The 19,947-nt window shown below is 50.0% G+C and overlaps 1 protein-coding gene across 5 annotated transcripts in view; it reads left to right on the forward strand.

The window, feature by feature from the left end:
* Positions 1 to 7,943: 7,943 nt before the first annotated feature.
* Top1mt (DNA topoisomerase I mitochondrial) overlaps positions 7,944 to 19,947 on the forward strand; it is a 21,266-nt gene continuing 9,262 nt past the window's right edge. The window contains exons 1-9 of one of the 5 annotated variants that reach the window (XM_028783454.1): positions 7,944 to 7,959; positions 10,919 to 11,031; positions 12,945 to 13,066; positions 15,285 to 15,407; positions 15,996 to 16,183; positions 16,919 to 17,063; positions 17,730 to 17,873; positions 18,169 to 18,354; positions 19,534 to 19,602. In XM_028783454.1, coding sequence (XP_028639287.1) covers positions 13,001 to 13,066; positions 15,285 to 15,407; positions 15,996 to 16,183; positions 16,919 to 17,063; positions 17,730 to 17,873; positions 18,169 to 18,354; positions 19,534 to 19,602 — 921 coding nt within the window. In that variant the 5' untranslated portion in view covers positions 7,944 to 7,959; positions 10,919 to 11,031; positions 12,945 to 13,000. Of the gene's footprint in view, positions 7,960 to 8,083; positions 8,236 to 10,702; positions 10,814 to 10,918; positions 11,032 to 12,944; positions 13,067 to 15,233; positions 15,408 to 15,995; positions 16,184 to 16,918; positions 17,064 to 17,729; positions 17,874 to 18,168; positions 18,355 to 19,533; positions 19,603 to 19,947 lie in introns of those variants that run through there. The other 4 variants (XM_028783449.1, XM_028783450.1, XM_028783451.1 and 1 more) reach the window with 4 other exon arrangements.

The following is a 19,947-nucleotide window of genomic DNA, read 5'->3' on the forward strand; positions in this document are numbered from 1 at the left end:
TTTATAACCAGCCACTTTGCTGAAGTTGTTTATCAGGTTTAGGAGTTCTCTGGTGGAAGTTTGGGGGTCACTTAAGTATACTATCATATCATCTGCAAATAGCGATATTTTGACTTCTACAGATTCAATGCAATCCCCATTAAAATCCCAACTCAATTCTTCACAGAGTTAGAAAAGGAAATTCTCAAATTCATATGGAATAACAAAAAACCCAGGATAGTGAAAACTATTCTCAACAATAAAAGAACTTCTGGAGGAATTACCATCCCTGACCTCAAGCTGTACTACAGAGCAATAGTGATAAAAACTACCTGGTATTGGTACAGAGACAGGCAGGAAGATCAATGGAATAGAATTGAAGACCCAGAAATGAACCCACACTCCTATGGTCACTTGATCTTTGACAAAGGAGCTAAAACTGTCCAGTGGAAAAAGGACAGCATTTTCAACAAATGGTGCTGGTTCAACTGGAAGACAACATGTAGAAGAATGAAAATTGATCCACTCTTATCCCCTTGTACAAAGCTCAAGTCTATGTGGATAAAGGACCTCCACATAAAACCAGATACACTGAAACTAATAGAAGAGAAGGTGGGGAAAAGCCTCGAATACTTGGGCACAGGGGAAAAGTTCCTGAACAGAACTCCAATGGCATATGCTCTAAGATCGAGAATTGACAAATGGGACTTCATAAAATTGCAAAGTTTCTGTAAGGCAAAGGACACTGTCAATAGGACAAAACGACAACCAACAAATTGGGAAAAGATCTTTACCAATCCTTCATCTGATAGAGGGCTAATATCCAATATATACAAAGAACTCAAGAAATTAGACTCCAGACAACCAAATTACCCTATTAAAAAATGGGGTATAGAGCTTAACAAAGAATTTTCAACAGAAGAAACTCGAATGGCCGAGAAGCATCTAAAGAAATGTTCGGCATCCTTAGTCGTCAGGGAAATGCAAATCAAAACAACCCTGAGATTCCATCTCACACCAGTCAGAATGGCTAAGATTAAAAACTCAGGTGATAGTAGATGCTGGCGAGGGTGTGGAGAAAGAGGAACACTCCTCCATTGTTGGTGGGACTGCAAGATGGTGCAACCACTTTGGAAATCAGTCTGGCGGTTCCTCAGAAAATTGGACATAGCATTACCCGAGGATCCAGCTATACCACTCCTAGGCATATACCCAGAAGATGCTCGAACATATAACAAGGACATATGCTCAACTATGTTCATAGCAGCCTTATTTATAATAGCCAGGAGCTGGAAAGAACCCAGATGTCCTTCAACTGAGGAATGGATTAAAAAAATGTGGTATATTTACACAATGGAGTATTACTCAGCTATTAAAAACAATGAATTTGAGAGGTTCCTAGGTAAATGGATGGAACTAGAAATTATCATCCTGAGTGAGGTAAGCCAATCACAAAAGAAGACACATGGTATTCACTCACTGATTATTGGATATTAGCCTAGAACCTTGAAATGCCCAAGATGCAACTCACAGGCCACATGAAGCCCATAAAGAAGGAAGACCAAGTGAGGGTGATTCGGTCCTTCTTAGAAGGAGCAACAAAATACTCAAGGGAGCAAATATGGAGACAAAGTGAGGGACAGAAACTGAAGGAGGGGCCGTCTCAAGACCACTCCACCTGAGTATCTATCCCATGTGCAATCACCAAAGGTAGATGCTGATGTGGAAGACAGGAAGTGCATGCTGATAAGAGCCTGATATGGATATCTCCTCAGAGGCCTTCAAGAGTCAGACATATTCAGAGGCAGATGCTCACAACTAGCCATTGAACTGATCATGGGGTTCTCAATAGAGGAGTTAGAGTGAAGACTGAAGGAGCTGAAAGGGTTTGTGGCACCATGAGGAGAGCAACAATACCAACCAACCACAGCTCCCAGGGTCTAAACCACCAGCCTGGGAGCACTTAGGGGGGGATCCAGGGCTTCAGCTGAATATGTAAAAGTGGAGGGCCCTGCTGGGCATAGGTGGAAGAAGAGAACCTTGACCTCATGAAGGCTGGATGCCCCAGGGGGTGGGAATTTTGAGGGTGGGGAGGTGGGAGTGGGGGGGTGTAGATAGAGGTTACATCCACAGAGAAGAAGGAGGAGGGGCGAGGGGATTGGGGGTTCCGAGGGGGTGGTGGGGGATGGGGTAAGGGGACAACATAGGAAATGTAAATAAATCATCCAATAAAAAAAAAAAAGAAAAAAAAAGAAGAGAGAGTCAGAAAGTGTAGCCAAATGCATTTGGACTTTTGATTCTGATTTATACCAAGGTTCAGAGGTGGTGAGTCCAATAGTTGGTTACCTAGCATGGTCAAGACCCAGGGTTCAGCACTGTAAAAATCAAAACCAGAAAACCCAGGGCAGCTGAGGCACCCTGAGAACTCTCTGGGAACTGGATGCTTTCAGAGTGTGATAATGGTATCTCGGCTGTTGTTTAACAGGTCAGCCCTGACAGGTGAGGTCCTGCTGAGGTGTCTGTGGGTGAGGCAGTGTGCTGGGTGAAGTTGCTTCACAGAACTCCCGTGGATATCGAGGAAGCGCTCTGAGCAACTACACTGTTGGGATCACCTTTATATGAGAGCAGTGGATTTGCAAGAGTTGAGAATCAGGGGAATCCATGGCACCAGTGCCACTACTGTGTCAGCTGTGTTCCTTAGTCAAAACGGCAGGAGCTCAGCTCTGTCTCTCCAGCAGCTGAAAGGCATGGCAGGCTGGACTGTCGTCTATAATGTAGATGACACTTGGCCAGGTCTGCTCTGTTCCTTCTATTAGACCCCTTGTCCTCTAAGTCAGGGGGTGGGAGGTGGTGTGCATGTGTGTCTGTGTGTGTGTGTGCGTGTGCACATACACACGTGTGGTATGTACTCTGAGTCCCTGAAGGAAAGTGCTTTTAAGGTCCTGTCAGCTCAGAACACTCCTGCCATCTGTGTAGTGGCCAGACTCCAGTGGTGGCATTCCCCACAGCTGAGTCTGATGGAGGGCTGGAAAAGGAGTCTGTTCAGCGAGAGTGGCCACAGGGCCACAGATGCTACAAGGACTGAGCCTGGACTGAGTCCATGGCAGAGGGCAACAAGGCAAGGCTGAAAGCTCTGCTAGAGCCCAAGGGTTTTATTCTCTTGTCCTCTATAGACTCTCAGAGCACATTTTCTGGTCACTGTGCTGGTGACAGGGACTCAGAGGTGGGAAGCTTGGTATGGAGCTGCTGGTGGCTGGGCCTTCCCTGAAAGGGGGCGCTGCTGGGCTCTCTGGGGGAGGAAGAAGGGCTTCCCTACCCCAGGAACCCACCCTCAACATTGTAGGCTCCCACTCATCCGGCAGCAGCAGAGTTCTTAGTCTCCATAGTGAGTCTGAGGTTTGAGTGGGATGGTCCATCTTTATACTAAGGTCCTGATGCCCAGCCTGGCCAGTGGTGGCCCCTCTAAGCCTTGAGCTGGGGGAGGGGTGGTGGTGGGGTTTGGTTTCAAAAAGTGTCTGGAAGACTCACCCCTGAAATCTCAAAGTTTGGGAGGTGGAAGTAGGCAGATCAGGAGTTCAGTGACATCCTCAGCTACTTAGTGAGTCTGTGGCCCACCTGTGCTACATGAGACCCTGTTTAAAATTCTCTCCTCTGAAAGGAACCTGCGATGTGCCCTCACCTCCCTCTGGAGCTCTCAATTCTCTGCTGCTCCAGCCTTTAAAATCTATTTCATGGTCTCCCAGAATCTTGGAAAGCAGATTTAAAGGCAAAGCCTGATCCAAAATCCTAATTCCTAGTGTCTTCTGGTGCAGTGGGTGGTTCTCATGCTCTGCTCTGAAGATGACCAATCAAGGGCTCTGGCCTCAGAGGAATCCCAGCAGCTGTGGAGCAGTGCCTTTCTCTTTGACCTCTTCCAGGTCTTTAAGTTGGCTGCTGGACCTTTGAGCTAAAAGGACCCTCTACAAAGTCTTGGTGACACAGGAATTGAGAGATGACCTTCACATGAGTTCTCATGCACTGTGACAAACAGCAATGTCCCTCTGCAAACCTGCCTCAAAGCAAGGCATGCCTCCACTCCTGTGTCTCCAGCCAGGAGAATATGACTTGGTGGGTCAGTCAGCATGCTGAGAAAAAGCAGGCCACCCCCAGAGTGACCTCAGCCCTTAGAACAAGGCTTTCCGTGCATAGTTACTACTGAGAAGTTGAGTGGAGCTAAAGAGATTCAGATTTTTCTAGAAGCAGTGCCAGCCATTGAACTTAATGTGAAAAGGAGGCATGAGTGGAACTTGGCCATCTCTCTGGCGACTGATTTTATCAGATGCTTCAAGTGTGAACTCCCCCCCCACACCTCTTGTGTTCTAAAACTGTGTAGTGTTCTCCTGTATATTTTATGAAAGCTCCGAGTGGGTGCTAAACTTTACTACTCAAATTAATGCAAGACGTATCTGTGTTTTAATTTAAAACTGAGACAAACTCTCTGCTGAAGTGCCAGCCAGCGGTGTGGGAGTGCAGCCTGGGGCTCCAAGAGGTTCTGCTCTATGTGGGTGTGAGTGACACCTCGCAGTGACAGCGTGTGTGTGTGTGTGTGTGTATGTGTGTGTGTGTGTTTAAAAAGATCTGGCAGGGCCAGCCAGTTCTCCATGGTTTGGGCTTGCTTCTGCTGCAGAGATTTGCACTCAGTCTGGTCTCCTTGGATTCTTGCATCCAGTATCCATACCAGATATCCTCCTGAGTGCTTGCCTTTCATACGCCCTGTAAGGACTGTCCTGACTCTGCTTCTTTATAATTTGCAGTTCTGCTTGTAAAGGTGGGTCTCAAGGATGGCCTGGCCAGTGATTGGAGTGTGTATTTGCTGGGCTTGCCTGTAGACTCCACAGGTATCGTCCACCTTGGGCCTTGTGCTGTCCCAGGGCATGATAGAGTTGCATTCGTGAAGGGGCAGGATAGCGAATTCAGTTCTCTTTAGCACTGTGTTCCAGACATGTAAGAAAGAGACAGGTCCATCACTGCACATGGAAGCAGTTCATTGGAGACTCGGTGGCAGAAGCATAGTCCTAAGTGGCAGTAAGGCCAGTGGATCCTCAGACTATAACCATGCCTTACAAGTTTATTTACCAATGTTGTGTGAAGTGTAGGCAGGTTCTGTAGGAAACAGTAGAAAACTTCAGCTGTCCATGACCCGGTGTGCCATGTGCGGTTCATTGATGACTTGTATGAAATATCTAGTCCTAGATATTTAGAAGTGACCGATGTATTGACTGCCCAAGATCAAGTGTAGAAGTACTTGATACATTTTTACAGTAGAAATAGAATAACACTGTAAATAGCTTTTAAAATTTACTTATTGTTTAGTGTGTGTGTGTGTGTGTGTGCACATGCGCACGTGCGAGTGCCATGGTATGCTTATGGAGGTCAGAGGACAACTTTGCAGAATCGATTCTCTTCAACTTTTACCCAGGTTCTGGGATGAAACTTGTTTTATTAGGCTTTACCCACTGAGCCATCTTGTCGGCCTCCTTGTAAATGGCTCTTAGAAACTTGGAAAGTGCTTGCTTTGGCATTGGGCAATGGGATTGTCCAACCACCTCTGAGAACAGTGCTCGGGCTGGTGTTGGGGTGGGGGAGGGAGGATCCTGTCATTGATGCCTGTCATTGAAGAAAACTTCTTCAACTGTCCATGACTCTGTGTGCCATGTACAGTTCATTGATGTCTTGTGCATGTTACACACACACACACACACACACACACACACACTGGGCAAATACATTCTAATTTTATAATATCTAGCTTTTAGATACTAAACCAGTTGTCAATATAAACAAACAACAAAATAGCCAGGGCATGGTGAAGCTGTTTTCCCTCTGATTGTCTCAGTCAGGTGCTACCTAAGGGTGTGGCTCACTCACTATATGTTTTCCCTTGTGGTGAGTCCCCAGGTTCCCAGGAGATGCCAGACAAGAAGAAGGTGGCCTTCAATGACCATGAGGTGGGTCTCTGCTAGGTCATACCTTAAGACCCAAGAGTAGGACATGAAAGAGACAACAGCTGTGTGTTCTCCTGGGGACGATAGCCGGGATTCGAGCTGTGTGAAAATCCAAAGGGATGGGAAGAGAAATAAAGAGAAGAAATCTGAAGAGGAAGAGAAGAAAGGACTTCAGAAGAAACCCTGTCAGGAGATAGCCAGTCGCTGGCTTCAAGAACATCAGTGCCCCTGGAAAGTTTGGACAGACCCAGGAGCCAGGAAGGCTGGATCTGGAGAGGAGCAGGAACCACTGTGAGGGAGGTGGATGGTGTGTGTGACCTGCAAAGGCCGAAAGAGAGGAAACTGGCAGATTGGATGGGAACACAGAGTCCGGAGACTGGAGTCAGTGTTTGGTAAGTCTGAACTGGAGACTTGGCTCCCACGAGAGAGGAGAAAGGGAAGATGGTGTGGGTGGGGGAAGACCACGGCGGGGGGGGGGTACTGGAGGAGAAAACCCTGGAGCTGGACATATAGCCTTCCCAGAGACACATGTGCTGTGAGAGTGAGCTTGTTGGGGACTGTCAGGGCTGGGGCAGCATACAGCATCGGGGAGGGGGTGCAGCTAAGAGTCTCAAGGAGATTACAATAAGCTGGGCGATGCTGGGGAGCTTTGAGAGGAAGCAGAGAAAGATCAGCACAGGGAGGGCTGGCTGATAAGGAAACAGCGAGAGCAGCTGGCAAACCTCAGGGCCATGGTGGGGGCAGTTTTCTGTGCTGTAGATGGTTGGGGAGGTGTGAGCTGAAATTCAGAGGAGCCTCGCTTGAAGTGGAGCTCTGTGTGTGTACGTGTGTGTGCGTTCATGTGCACACAAAATGTGTGTGTGTGTGTGGGGAGGGTTCATGTATCTATGAGAGCATATGTGTATGTTCGTGCGTGCGTGTGTTTGTGTGTATGCATGTGTGTGTGTGTGCAAATGAAGACCAGAGGACAACCTCAGGTGTCAGTCAACCTACTGGAACTCACTAATTGGCTAGGTTGGCTGGCCACCAAGCCCCAGGGGTTTGCCTTTCTCTGCCTCCCCAGCCATCTCTCTGGCTGCTGCAGTGGAGTTTTGAGCTGTGGGTTTCAGGGGCACCAGGGAGAGAGGTGGTTGAATACTTTACAAGGAGATGCTGGAGGAGGCTGAAATTCAGAGAAAATTAAACTTGTCTAGTAAAGAGCAGATGGTGGCCTCCTGTGGGCAGACACAGGCCATCAGTTTGAGGAAAGCGATGTGAAAAGGCTTGTATGTTGCTCACAATGAGATGATTGCACTAAGTTTGTATTGAAGTCAAATGTCTCTGCTTATCCTGAACTGTGTCTCCTACGCAATGAAGGATGCTCCCCAACTGAGACAACCCCAGCTGGTCTTCAAGGGGACATGGGTCCTGGGAAGGCAGCTACAGACCTGGAACGCCTGACGCACTTCCCAGAGTATCGATCTGTTGATCATAGTTAGCAAACTTTTTGTAGTGCTGGCTGTGTCCTGCAGGGGGCCCACTAGCCCCTCCTCGCCTCTGTTCCTGCCTCCGGCCGCTAGATGTCACTAGGAATCCAGTAAGTTGGTAGCTGTGGGCGGGACCTATAGGGTAAGCTAGCTCTTTCCTGTTCACTCTCTTGCAGGGCTGTGTGCTGTTTTAGTGCAAATACCAAGGCTGCCTTCTGCTGGCTCGGGGAGCAGCTGTCCGCTGATTAGGAGATTTTTGTTTCTTGTTACAAATGTCTTGAGATTTTGGTACAAATCTCTTGAGATCTGAATGTGGGAAAGGGGGCGCCTATGGCTTCTGTCCCTGGTCTCTTGGAGGCAGGACTTCCAGTGCTGTTGGTCAGTCGCCCAGGGGAGGTTGCTTTGGGCAGGACAGCTGGTGCCTGCAACTGCGTCCTCCTGGAGGTGCGGCACTTGGTGTTTTGCCACTTAGGTGGGTAGATAGGGGCCTCTGAGCGTGTGTTTACTCATGACTTCTTCAGGCTGCCACGGTAAGTAGAAGCGAAGGAAGAGTAGCACTACTTGGCCCAGGCTGGGGAAGCCATCCCAAGGCGGGCGGGGCTGGGCGGGACTCTGGAAAGAGCAGGGGCGGGGCTCCGCCAGAAGGGTGTGGCCTCAGAAAGTGCTGAGCCCACGCACGCACGCACGCACGCACGCACACGCATGCTGCTGCTTTGGTTCAGAGCCCTATGCCGGCATTTCCAGCATGTCCCCTTCTGTGTCCCCTGCCGTCAGACGTCCCAGGGCGCGAAGGCGAGCAGAGCCGGGTAAGGCGGGTGGGACGGACAGGGCTCTGTGACTTCCCGAATCCTGCCCCTGCCCCGGGTCACACCAGATACGTTGGGAAATTCGGTCACTCACGTGATTGGACCAGGGGCTCCGGGCTGTCGCGTTTGGTGTGGAGGAGGTCCCCTGGGAGCGTGGCTTCCAGATTCCCTGGTTGGTCTCAGGCCCACTCCACGATTCCTACACTCTTTGCCACGTGGCCTTAGCTTTCAGTACCTACCCCAGGTCACCAACCTGCCCCACTGGATTTCTAGCCGGTGGGATGGCTGTCCAGGCTGGGATTCTATGTGAGATTCTGGCTTTTCAACCTTTCCCTCGTGTACTAAGGTTCCCGGAAGCACCTGGCCACTTGGTTGTGGGATTGTTGCTAATAGCGCTTGGGGAGGGGTGTCTTGATCTGATTGCAGGAGTGGTGGGTGGGTTCACGGTGAAGACAGCCCTTCCAGGGCCAGCTTTTACAGCTAGCCGGCTGACCTACTTTTGATAGCTTAGCCCCGGGCTGGGGCAGCTAAACTCTTAGACTCTAGACATTCCAGGGGGAAGACAGGGCTGTCCTGTCTTTCCAGGTGGGGCGGAGTTGTGGCTTCTAGGAGAAGCTGCTGGGTTGCAGATGCACAGCAGACCATCGGGGTAACTTGCCTGATACTCTTCTCTTAGTGGGACAAAGGAATGTCACTCATGCCACAGTAGTTGTTTATAGCCCCAACCTCAGTGTCCTTGTCTGTGAAATGGGGATGGCCATAGATTCCGCCTAGCAGTTTGGGTGCTGAGCTTGACTCTCAGTGTAGCTAGGGTGTTTGTCTGACATCGAACTGGGCCAAATGCTGGAAGAAAGTTGCCGACGAACTGTTCCCCACCTAGACCCATATGATAGGCGGAATGGGATTTGAACCTCTATCCCTGGGAGCCTTTGGCCACCACTTTTCTCTCTTTCCCTCCTGCATAGTTCATGGGACACCCCTCAGGCACCCAAATTCTGGCTACTTTGCCAGAGTTGTTCTGCTTATGAAGACCAGCCCGGCTCCTTACTTTCTCAGGGCACACCTAGAACTGCCTTCTGTCCCTTGTCCCTTGACCTCCCCACCTATGCTCACGATCAATCACTGTAGCTCCATCGAACCTGATCCCTTCTTTGCAGGAACAGCGAGAAAGGCCTTTTTTTTTTCTTTCCTTCCTTCTTTCTTTCTTTCTTTTTTTTTCTTTTTTTCTTTTTTTGGTTTTTCGAGACAGAGTTTCTCTGTATAGCCCGGGCTGTCCTGGAACTCACTTTGTAGACCAGGCTAGCCTTGAACTCAGAAATCCTCCTGCCTCTGCCTTCCAAGTGCTAGGACTAAAGGCGTGCGCCCCCACCGTCCGGCAGAGAAAGGCCCTTTAAAAAGTATTTGTCAGCCGGGCAGTGGTGGCACAAGCCTGTAATCCCAGCACTTGAGAGGCAGAGGCAGGCGGATTTCTGAATTCGAGGCCAGCCTGGTCTACAGAGTGAGTTCCAGGACAGCAAGGGCTGCACAGAGAAACCCTGTCTCGGAAAAAAAAAAAAAACAGAAAAAAATGTATCAAACCAGACATGATGGTATATATTTATAATCCCAGCACTTGGGAGGCTGAGCCAAGAGTGCTTCAAGTTTGAGGTTAGTTTGGGTTACATAATCTCAACAAACAAAAACAAAATGCTCGTCACTTCCCCAATCCTTTCCTTCCTCAAACCAGCAGGCCTCATGCACCTCATAGGATACAGTTGAGCCAACCAGGCCCACCAAGATGGCTCTGAGCCCAGGCATGTGTCTGGGAACCCCTACCAGGGTTTTAGAGATGCTTGTATCTCAGTCTGCCTCATCCCCTCCTGGCTGACGCTCTGCTGGGATTGCTCGTGTGTCTGTTCTGATACCTGAGTCCTTACTGCTGAGAAACCTCCCATGCATGCCCTGTCCTGTCTTCTCCCAGTATCTCAGTATCCAGCTTACCTTACTGTCTGCATTCCAGGACCTTGCACAGTGCTGGGTGGGGACAGGCTCAGATGAACAGGCCAGGAGAGTTCATGCAGTGAGGTTGTGGCTCTGTGCTGAGCTGTGTCCTACTGGCTCCAAAGTGGGGCTAGCAGACTGGGAGAGGATGCCCTGTGTTGAGAGGATCGGGAGACAAACTGCACGGGCCTGCTGGAAGTCAGCCACAACATGCCATGTTGGTGCCTTCAGAGTTATGCCACACCCAATAGCAGTTCCTTCTTCAAAAGCCCCCGAGGTGCCCTCAGTCCATGCCCTTGCTTTCCTTATTCCTTGGCTTCCCTTCCCTGTGCATTGTTAGAGTCATGTCCTCTGTCTCCCTGTCCCTCACAGGCAGGGATACGTATACCAGCCACACTCCTAGTTGCCAGGTGTGATGGCCCCACCCGTGAAGAGATTTCAGCAGGATGAAGCTGGGTAGCCCTTGAGCTTCAGCAGAGGGCACTGCCCCTGCCTTTCTACTCAGCCGGGACCCCTGAGTTTGTACTCTGGCAGATACACACTGGAGTATGGCAGCCGGGCAGCTTTTGCCCCCTTGCAGGGATTGTCTTCCTCCTAGGTAAAGCATAGGCCAAGGGAGAAATCCACAGGCAGAAGACTCGAAGGCCTGGGGCCTGGGGTGGTGAGCACTGTGCTCCACGTAGGTGCTCTCTTGTCTTTTCAGGTGGGAAGAAAAGAGCAAGAACAGTGTGAAGTGGACGCAGCTGGAGCACAAGGGCCCATACTTCACCCCGGCCTATGAGCCCCTTCCTGATGGAGTACACTTCCTCTATGATGGTGAGGACCAGGGTGTGTGTACTCCTGGGATTGGGCTGCCTGGGTGCTTTGGGCTGACTTTTTATCTGTACATGGTCAGAATGCCGAGAAGGCTGATCATCTCAGTATAGGGTGCAAAGTCCTCTTCCCTGCCTGGGTTTCAGAAGTTCCTAACAGACTGACTGATAGTAGGAGTCAACCCTGGAGTCCCCCAGAAACTCTGTGTGTGTGTGTGTGTGTCTGTCTGTCTGTCTGTCTGTCTCTGTGTGTGTGTGTGTGTGTAGATGACCATTGGCAGGCTGCTACAAGGAAGGAGAGACACGGATTTGTGTTTCAGGGGCACACATTGTATCCAGACTTGTCCAGATTTGGGTGAGCTGCTTTGGTCTCCCAGGCTGCCCTCTGTACACTCCTGGTGAGAGGTGGTAGTGGAGATACAGTGTGTGCCGTATATGTCCTGGTCTAGTTTGTTTGCTTGTTGTTTTTGGCATTTTGAGACAGGGTCTAACTCTGTAGTCCTGGCTGTCCTGAAACTCTCCATATAAACCACATTGACCTTGGACTCATAGACATGTACCTGCCTCCGAGTGCTGGGATTAGAGGTGTGGGCTACCATACCTAGCCCAGTTTGTTTTTTTCTTTAAATATTTTTAATTTTTATTTTTTGAGATAGGATCTCTCTACATAGTCCTGGCTATCCTGGAACTCACTGTGTAGACCAGGCTGGCCTCAAACTCACAGAGATTTACTTACCTTTGCCATATTATTGTGTACACACATGCTGGGCCCATACATACCTATGATGTGACCTCTGGCACATGTGCCATGGTGTGCTGTGGAGGCCGGAGGACATCTCTGTGGAGTCCATTTTCTTTTCCCATTGTATTTTATGTGGGTTCCATGATCAGGTCCAGGTTGTCATCTGGCAGGCCCTTTACCTGCACATGCCTGTTTCGAAATTCTTGTCCTGAAACTCTTCAGACATTTGGTTGAGAGGCTTCTCTCAGGAGTAGTCTTGGCATCCACCTGGTGTTCTGTCTAGGCTCCTGTGCTCTGTAGGTCATACTGACCTTTACATGAAGTCACTGAGCATAGAGGGCTAGTCTACAGTGGTCCACATTTCCCCACTGGAGAGCATTAACTTTTATTTTGTGCCTGTACTTTTCTTTTTTTAAAGATTTATTTATTTGTTTGTTTATTTATTTGTTTATTTATTTATTTTATATGCATACACTGTCACTGTCTTCAGACACACCAGAAGAGGGCATTGGATCCCATTACAGATGGTTGTGAGCCACCATGTGGTTTCTGGGAATTGAGCTTAGAACATCTGGAGAACAGTCAGTGCTCTTAACCGCTGAGCCATCTCTCCAGCCCCATGCCTGTACTTTTCTATGTGGAAATTTGTGTTTTCAAATTGCACGTGTTAGGGACAAGGGTATAGCTGTGGTGGAACGCTTTCCTGGCGTTTCATCCCCAGAGCTGCAATAAAATGAAAAAAAAATTTTTTTTTTTAATGTGGGTTTTGTTTTTTTTTTTTGGACCATTGAGATGGTTCATGAGGAAAGACACTTACCACCTAAGCCTGGTGACTGAGTTTGATCCCTGGGACCAACATAAAGATGGAAGGAGAGAACCCACTCCATAAATCTGACTTCCACAGGCACTCCATAGCATGTGTGGTCCCCCTACCCCCAGTGTGCGGTGTGTGTACACACACAATAATAACAAACTACATGTGTTGCTTTTCCACATAATACAATCATCGTAGCAAGAAGCAGTGTGATGAAGAAGTCAGTGACTGGCCATTACCTCACCCAGGGGCTTTTAACTTACTTAGAGTGTGCACAGAGTGTATTGTGTACCAAAGTGGGAGGTTGTGTCATCTGAATGGGACCTGTGGCTGCCCCTCTCAGTGTGCGTGCTATCCACAGGCAAGCCGGTGAAGCTGAGCTTGGCAGCAGAGGAGGTCGCTACCTTCTATGGGAGAATGCTGCATCTTGAGTGTGTGACCAAGGAAGTATTCCGGAGGAACTTCTTCAGTGACTGGCGGAAGGTGTGTGTCTCAGTGGCCCCAGCAGCAGCCCTTTCAGTGGCCTGCATTTGCCCGCCATGGCTGGATCCAAGATGATAGTCTGTGGTGACCTTGCCCTGAGGGCTCCAATGACAGTATCCAGCTCTCAGAGTGGAAGGCTGGAGCAGTCGGGGATGGTTTTTGCGTCATGAAAATAAGCACATGGTATGGAGGCGAGAGTATTGTGTGAGGTTTCACTTTTCCTTTGTTTTTAAAAGCATGGTTTGTATGAGCCTGGTCTGATCCTCGTGTCTTGCTGTCTAGCTTGTGCTTGTCTCTGCAGCATTTTTCCAGTGACTCCAGCAGTGAGCGTCTTTTCCTATACTGTTTGTCATTTGAATTTTTCTTCCCTCTCCTTTTTTTTTTTTTCTTCCAAGTCAGGGCTTCTCTGTGTAGCTCTGTCTGTCCTAGAACTCCCTTTGTAGACCAGGCTGGCCTTGAACTCATTGATCCGCCTGCCTCTGCCTCCAGAATGCTGGGATTAAAGGCATGTGCCACTACCACCTGGCTTGTCTCTTTTAATGCATATGATTACATAAAAGAGACTTCCTCGTTGTGTGATTTGACCAAGGGCAAGCCCAAATTAGAATTCTCCATTTCTCACCCTATGTCTTCTGCCTGTCTGTAGTTTGTGGTATGTGGCCTGTCTGTTGTGCCTGTGTCTGTCCCTTAACAAAGTACTTTGTTCTGTATTTATTGAACAGTTACAGACAGACAAAACACATTATTCTAGGTCGAGGGTGAGCTTCCCCCACCCTTTCCGTGTCTGCATCTGTGTCTCCTCACACTTTGATTTTTGCACAGTCTCGACCAGCATGTAAACAATGTTTCTCCCAGTTAGCATTTTACTGTATGTTTTTTTTTCATATTGCAATGGAATCATCAAATTCTGCTGTGGTTTCAACCATTTTCTCCAAAATTCTTCCCTGGGATGTAATGACTTTTGCATCAGTGGTTAGAGGTGATACTGGGAGAGATATCACAGTTAAGTTCCCTGAGTTAAGTTCCTAGCACCCACGTACAGGCTGCTTACAACCACCTGTAACTCCAGCTCCAGAGGGTCTGATGTTTCTGGATTCTGCAGGCACGTGCATGGATGTGCACATACCTACCTCCTAACTCCTTTCAAAATAAAAATAAATCTTCCTAAACCAGCAGAGCCTCCTGGAGGTATTCAGACCCTGGTGGGCCCTGCCTGTCAGGTGGGGCTCCTGCCCTGTGAGAATCCTGTGTTTGTGGGAGAGGGTTAGCCAGCCCTGTTACCTGGCTGTCTCCTCCCTCCGTGGAAGCAGAGATAGGGCCCTCTGCAGAGATCAAGTGAAATACTGCCCTCCAGCTTCCGGGAGTGAGAAATGATGCAACCTCGGATATTTTGTTGGAGAAGTATTTATAGGCTTCTAATGTAATTTTTAATATTCTGTTGAGTGAATTTGCTGTAGTCTATCCAGTGCTTTATAGCTTTCTCCTTTAATTGTCCCTAGAGTGTAGTCGTCATCACGCCAACATGGATAAGTTGCATAGGATGTAATCTCCAAGTGGAGCTAGTGGGTCAGGGATTTTACTGCTTTCATTACTAAAACTCTGTTGTATTTAGGAAGAGGTATCCTTGGCTCTCCCGCACCACCACCCTCTGGGTTCCTACTAGTAGAGTCCATTACTGTTGTTTGGACCTGGGGCTGGTGCATTTCTGTTACTGGGAGCCTGTCTGGGGTAGGCCACTCTGTCAGCAGACTCTTTGGCCCCTGATGGTTTGGGGCATGGGCGGCCTTGCCTTGGGGAAGGATGTGGGTTTAGGGGCTCACTTGGGGATTTCTTTTGGTCATTTTCTGAGAGTGAGGCTCAAGGTGTGAATCAGGGTCACAAGTCTGAAGCTGAGACTACACATGCTCCCCTCTAAGCTGTCCCTGTTTGTCCAGGGTGGACCTTGTCACCCATTTCATGCTTGACCGTGTGGCCCAGAGAGAGCTGTTTCCAGCCGAGGCCACGTGACTTAGTCTTAGGGCTCTCCTGTGCACCTGGGCCTCCCGTACAACGGTTGTCAGAGGCTGAGGGTCTAGTGGAATGGCCTCAGTGCTCTTCACAGAGTGTAGTCAGCCCCGTGTTTGTGGTGTGTCACAGTGGCCCTAAGCGTGGACTCCCTGCACCGCAGGAAGGCGCCTGTACTTGAGTGCTGATCACGTGTTGCCGGTTTTGGAAACAGGAGATGACAGCTGAGGAGAGGACGCTCATCACACACCTTGACAAATGCGACTTCTCGGAGATTCACAGGCACTTCTTGGAAAGAGCCGAGGCCCGCAGAACTCTGCCCAGGGAGCAGAAGCAGGTTGGCAGCGGGGTCTGGGAAACTTGGAGGTAGCTGGTGAGTGCAACCTGCAGGGAGCCCCTCACAGAGCCTTCCTCCCCGAGTGGCCTTAGGAGATGGACCAGGTCACAGCAGATACTAAGTGATTTCGAGTAATACCCCTCTTTTTAAAGTGTGTCTGGGATATAATTCCATCTTCCTGGGGCACATTTGAAAGTACATTACCACTTGAAAGGTCAGAAGTTGCAGAGGACCCAAGGGCAGGAATATAGGGGTGAGCTGGTGCTACTGGGCATCTTTCCACGTCTCCCCTCTATTTAATGGGAGCCCGCTGCATAGTTCTTTCTCAGTTGACTAGTTCTTGGCCATCTCTTGCAGGGGGTTTGAGGCGACTCCAGAACCTGCCTCATTTCCTCCTACCTTGAAGGCTACCCTACTTCTGCTGGACTGCAACTTGAGAATCCCTGTGCCCTGGGCTCCCCATCCCTGCAGGAAAGCCAGGGGCTTGAGGCCTCCAGCAGCAGCAGCAGTAGGAGGGACCAGCGGCCAGCACAGGAGCTGGGTTCATTTTAGCTTCTCCACTAATGCCTACATATTGTTTTGACTCAGAAGCTAAAAGAAGAGGCCGAGAAGCTTCAGCAGGAGTTTGGCTACTGTATTTTAGATGGCCACAGAGAAAAAATTGGCAATTTCAAGACGGAACCACCCGGCTTGTTCTGTGGCCGAGGTGACCATCCCAAGATGGGGATGTTGAAGAGGAGGGTTATGCCAGAGGATGTGGTCATTAACTGCAGCCGGTATGTGGGAGTCAGCCTCCAGGCTCTCTGGGTGAGCATTGGACCCTGGCTGGGTCTAGCCCAGGCTCCCTACTGAGGTGACTTTGCTTCTTAGCTCTTTGGGGGTGGGACCTTTAACTGGATGAGTGACTGAAGACACTAAGCTCTGTCTCTGTGTATCTTGGGTCTTGTCAGAGCTCTGGGTCAGCTGGGCTGCTGTCTCTCCACCCAGTAGAACTGCTTGTCTTGCTCAGCTGGGCTGAGGTTCCCCTACTGGGAGGTGTCCTCTACATATGCAGCATTTGGCTTTCCAAATGCTGGCAAGTGGGATGTGGGCTTGCTGTGTACTGCTGGTGCTCTGCTGCTGTCACCTATGGTCCGTCCTATGTGACCTCCCAACTTCAGTGACCCTGGGCGATAGCTGTGCAGTAGCCTGGTGTGTGAGCTGAGGCTTCAGAGCTCTCTGCATCGAGCGTGCTGAGTGACCACTCAGGTCTGGTTGATCCTGGTATATGTGTGTGTGTGTTTGTGTGTGTGTATATCTGTGTGTGTGTGTTCATGCCTGTGTATGTGCCAGTGGGTATACATCCGTGCTGTGAGTATGCAAGTTGGCTTAGTCTAGGGAGCTTAGAGCCAACTCTGAAGCCATATCTGCATAGTTGTGTGACTGCAGGACACACACAGGGAAGTTACCCAGAGTTGCTCATATTTGTGGACCGGAGACTTGAAATTACAACCGCCTCTGTTTTACTGCAGGGATTCCAAGATCCCTGAGCCCCCAGCTGGTCACCAGTGGAAAGAGGTACGCTCAGATAACACAGTCATGTGGCTGGCTGCCTGGATGGAGAACATCCAAAACTCCTTCAAGTACATCATACTGAACCCCAGCTCCAAGCCAAAGGTGAGAGCATGGCCTTCCAGGGAAGCCCTGTGCCCCAGAGTACATGTGTCAGGCCCTCCCCTCTGTGCTATTCCAGGGTGGCAGGCATGGGAGACCCCTTAGCCCTTCAGTTCAGCCATTAGAGATTTGCTAGGATCAGCCAGCCAGAGTTGAGAGCAGCTGGGCCCAGTGGCTGCATTCTAACTGGAATCTGAGTGGGGCTCATAGTCACTGCGATGGTTTGTATATGCTTGGCCCAGGGAGGGGCACTATTAGAAGATGTGGCCCTGTTGGAGTAGGTGTGTCACTGTGGGTGTGGGCTTTAAGACCCTCATCCTAGCTGCTTGGAAGTCAGTCTTCTCCTAGCAGCCTTCAGTGAAGATGTAGAACTCTCAGCTCCTCCTGCACCATGCCTGCCTGGACACGGCCATGTTCCCGCCTTGATGATAATGGACTGAACCTCTGAACCTGTAAGCCAGCCCCAATTAAATGTCCTTATAAGAGTTGGCTTGGTCATGGTTTCTGTTCACAGCAGTAAAACCCTAACTAAGACAGTCACTTCACATTTTTCTGAGGCCAGGCTCAGCTGCCCCTCATCCAGTTAAACCTGCCTGGGGATGCCTGAAGTGGGGAGATGTCCAGTCACCTGCTCTGCACTTAACAGGAACAACTGTTGTCTTTACTTAGGGGGAGATGGATTGGCAGAAGTATGAGGTAGCACGACGCTTGAAGGGGGTTGTGGACAAGATCCGTGCTCAGTATCAAGCTGACTGGAAGTCCCAAGAAATGAAGAAGAGGCAGCTGGCTGTGGCCCTTTATTTTATTGATAAGGTAAAGCATGAATCCTTGAGAGCGGGGTAGCCAGGACAGTGGTGGCTTCTCCCTGGAGCTGGGACCTCCGTCAAATAGGTCTGTGTGTGTTTTGTGTGATTGTGTGTGTGTGTGTGTGTGTGTGTGTGTTTTGTGTGTCTGCGTGTATGTGTGCTTCATGTGTGAGTGTGTGTGTGTGTATAGGGGAGAGAGAGTTCATTCCTGTGTATGTGCCACTGTATACGTACGCATGAGTGCTGTGAGTGTGCTCCTGTGCCACAGACCACAGCCGTGACCAGTGTCTGCCCTGGCCTAGCTGGCACTGCGGACAGGAAACGAGAAGGAAGAGGGTGAGACGGCCGACACCGTGGGCTGCTGCTCGCTCCGTGTGGAGCATGTCCGACTGCACACACCCGCAGATGGCCAGGAGCATGTTGTAGAGCTGGACTTCTTGGGGAAGGATTCCATCCGCTATAAGAACCATGTGACGGTGGAAAAGCTTGTGAGTGCCCTCACCTCAGTGACCATGTTCACAGTGGGGTCTCTTTCAGAGCCTGGCAGAGCCACAGCGATGTGCAGTGGCCTGGTTCACTTCCCAGTGTCCCCCATGGCTGTGTGAGGAAGCAGAACAGCCAGGGCTTACACACACACACATACCCACACATACACACGCATGTGCACGTGCACAAACACACACAACGTGTGCACACACACACATACAGGCATAGGCACACACGCGCATGCGCACATTCACACACACCCCTATTATAAATGTTTTGTTTAGGAGGCATGAAGTCCAGGGTTTGGGTGCTGAAAAGAAAGGAAAAGAATCTTTCTTGCCTGTCCCCGCTTCCACTGGTGCCAGGCGTGCCCTGGCTTTGCCTCCCCTTGTGAGACCTCTTCCGTGCTGGCCTGGCTTCTGCCCCATGAGACTCGGTGCAGCTGCTCATTATGTTCTGCCTCTGCTGAGCACAGCTGCTTCCGTCCCGTCGTCTTACACAGTGCCGTCCTGAGGGGCCACTGTGCTCCGTGTGATCCCATCTTGACAGCCCCACCTGTGGCTGCTGTTTCTATAGAAGGTCACATTATAAGGCTCCAATGGGGATTTGATGCCACCTTGGCACCCTTGGCAGGATGGGCAAGCTAACACCCAGGAGAGGCCAGTGCAGTCTGGGCTATCTCTAGAAGCTGGCCTGGCCAGGAGGAACTTCATGTCTTCTCCTGAAAATGAGCAGAGGAGAGAGAATGTCCTCCTGAGGCTCTGTGATGTTAGGTGTGCCTGATTGGGTCACAATACAGCGCCCTGGGTTACCTGGATGGAAGTCAGTGTTTCTAGTAGAAGAGGGAGCTAGGAGTCAGCTGCTGGCTACAGTCACTGAGTGGTCTCTGGAGGCACAGAAGAGCATCTCCCGCTTTCACCACATGGCTGGGGACGACTTAGCAGTGAGTGACCACGAGCAGGATAGTGTTGGGAGGCATAAAGACACAGGTTCCAGAGGGTAGGCCTGGCACTATGCTGGTACCACCTCTGTCCAGGCCCTGGTGTGTGTAGCCCTCTGTACCCTTCTGTTGATGTGCACGGCGTGATCTTTCCTGTCCTTGTGAGACATCCTTCCTGCTCAGCTAGCGTCTGCTCCAGGAGTCTCAGTGTGGCTGTGAGTTACGCTCTTCTCCATTTCAGGTGTTCCAGAACCTTCAGCACTTCATGGAAGACAAGGACCCTGGGGACAACCTCTTTGATTCACTGACTGTAAGCACACATACATTTTCAAAGCAGTGAAGGTGTCTCAAGGTTTTCACTGCTGTGACACTATAGCCACAGCAACTCTTGTAAAGGGTGACATTTAATTGAGTCTGGCTTATAGTTTAGAGGCTTGTTTAGTTCATTATCATCCTGGTGGGAAGCATGACAGCATGCAGGCAGACATAGTGCTGGAGAAGAAGCGGAATGTTCTGGATTTGGATCCACAGGCAGCAGGAAGTGAACAGTGAGCCACTGAGCCTAGACTTGAGCTGAGACCTCAAAGCCCACCCACTAGTGACTCATTTCCTCCAACAAGGCCACACCTCCTCCAACAAGGCCACACCTCCTCCA

The sequence above is a fragment of the Grammomys surdaster genome, unplaced genomic scaffold, assembly GCF_004785775.1.
Source record: "Grammomys surdaster isolate TR1022 unplaced genomic scaffold, NIH_TR_1.0 1129, whole genome shotgun sequence".
NCBI lineage: Eukaryota > Metazoa > Chordata > Mammalia > Rodentia > Muridae > Grammomys > Grammomys surdaster.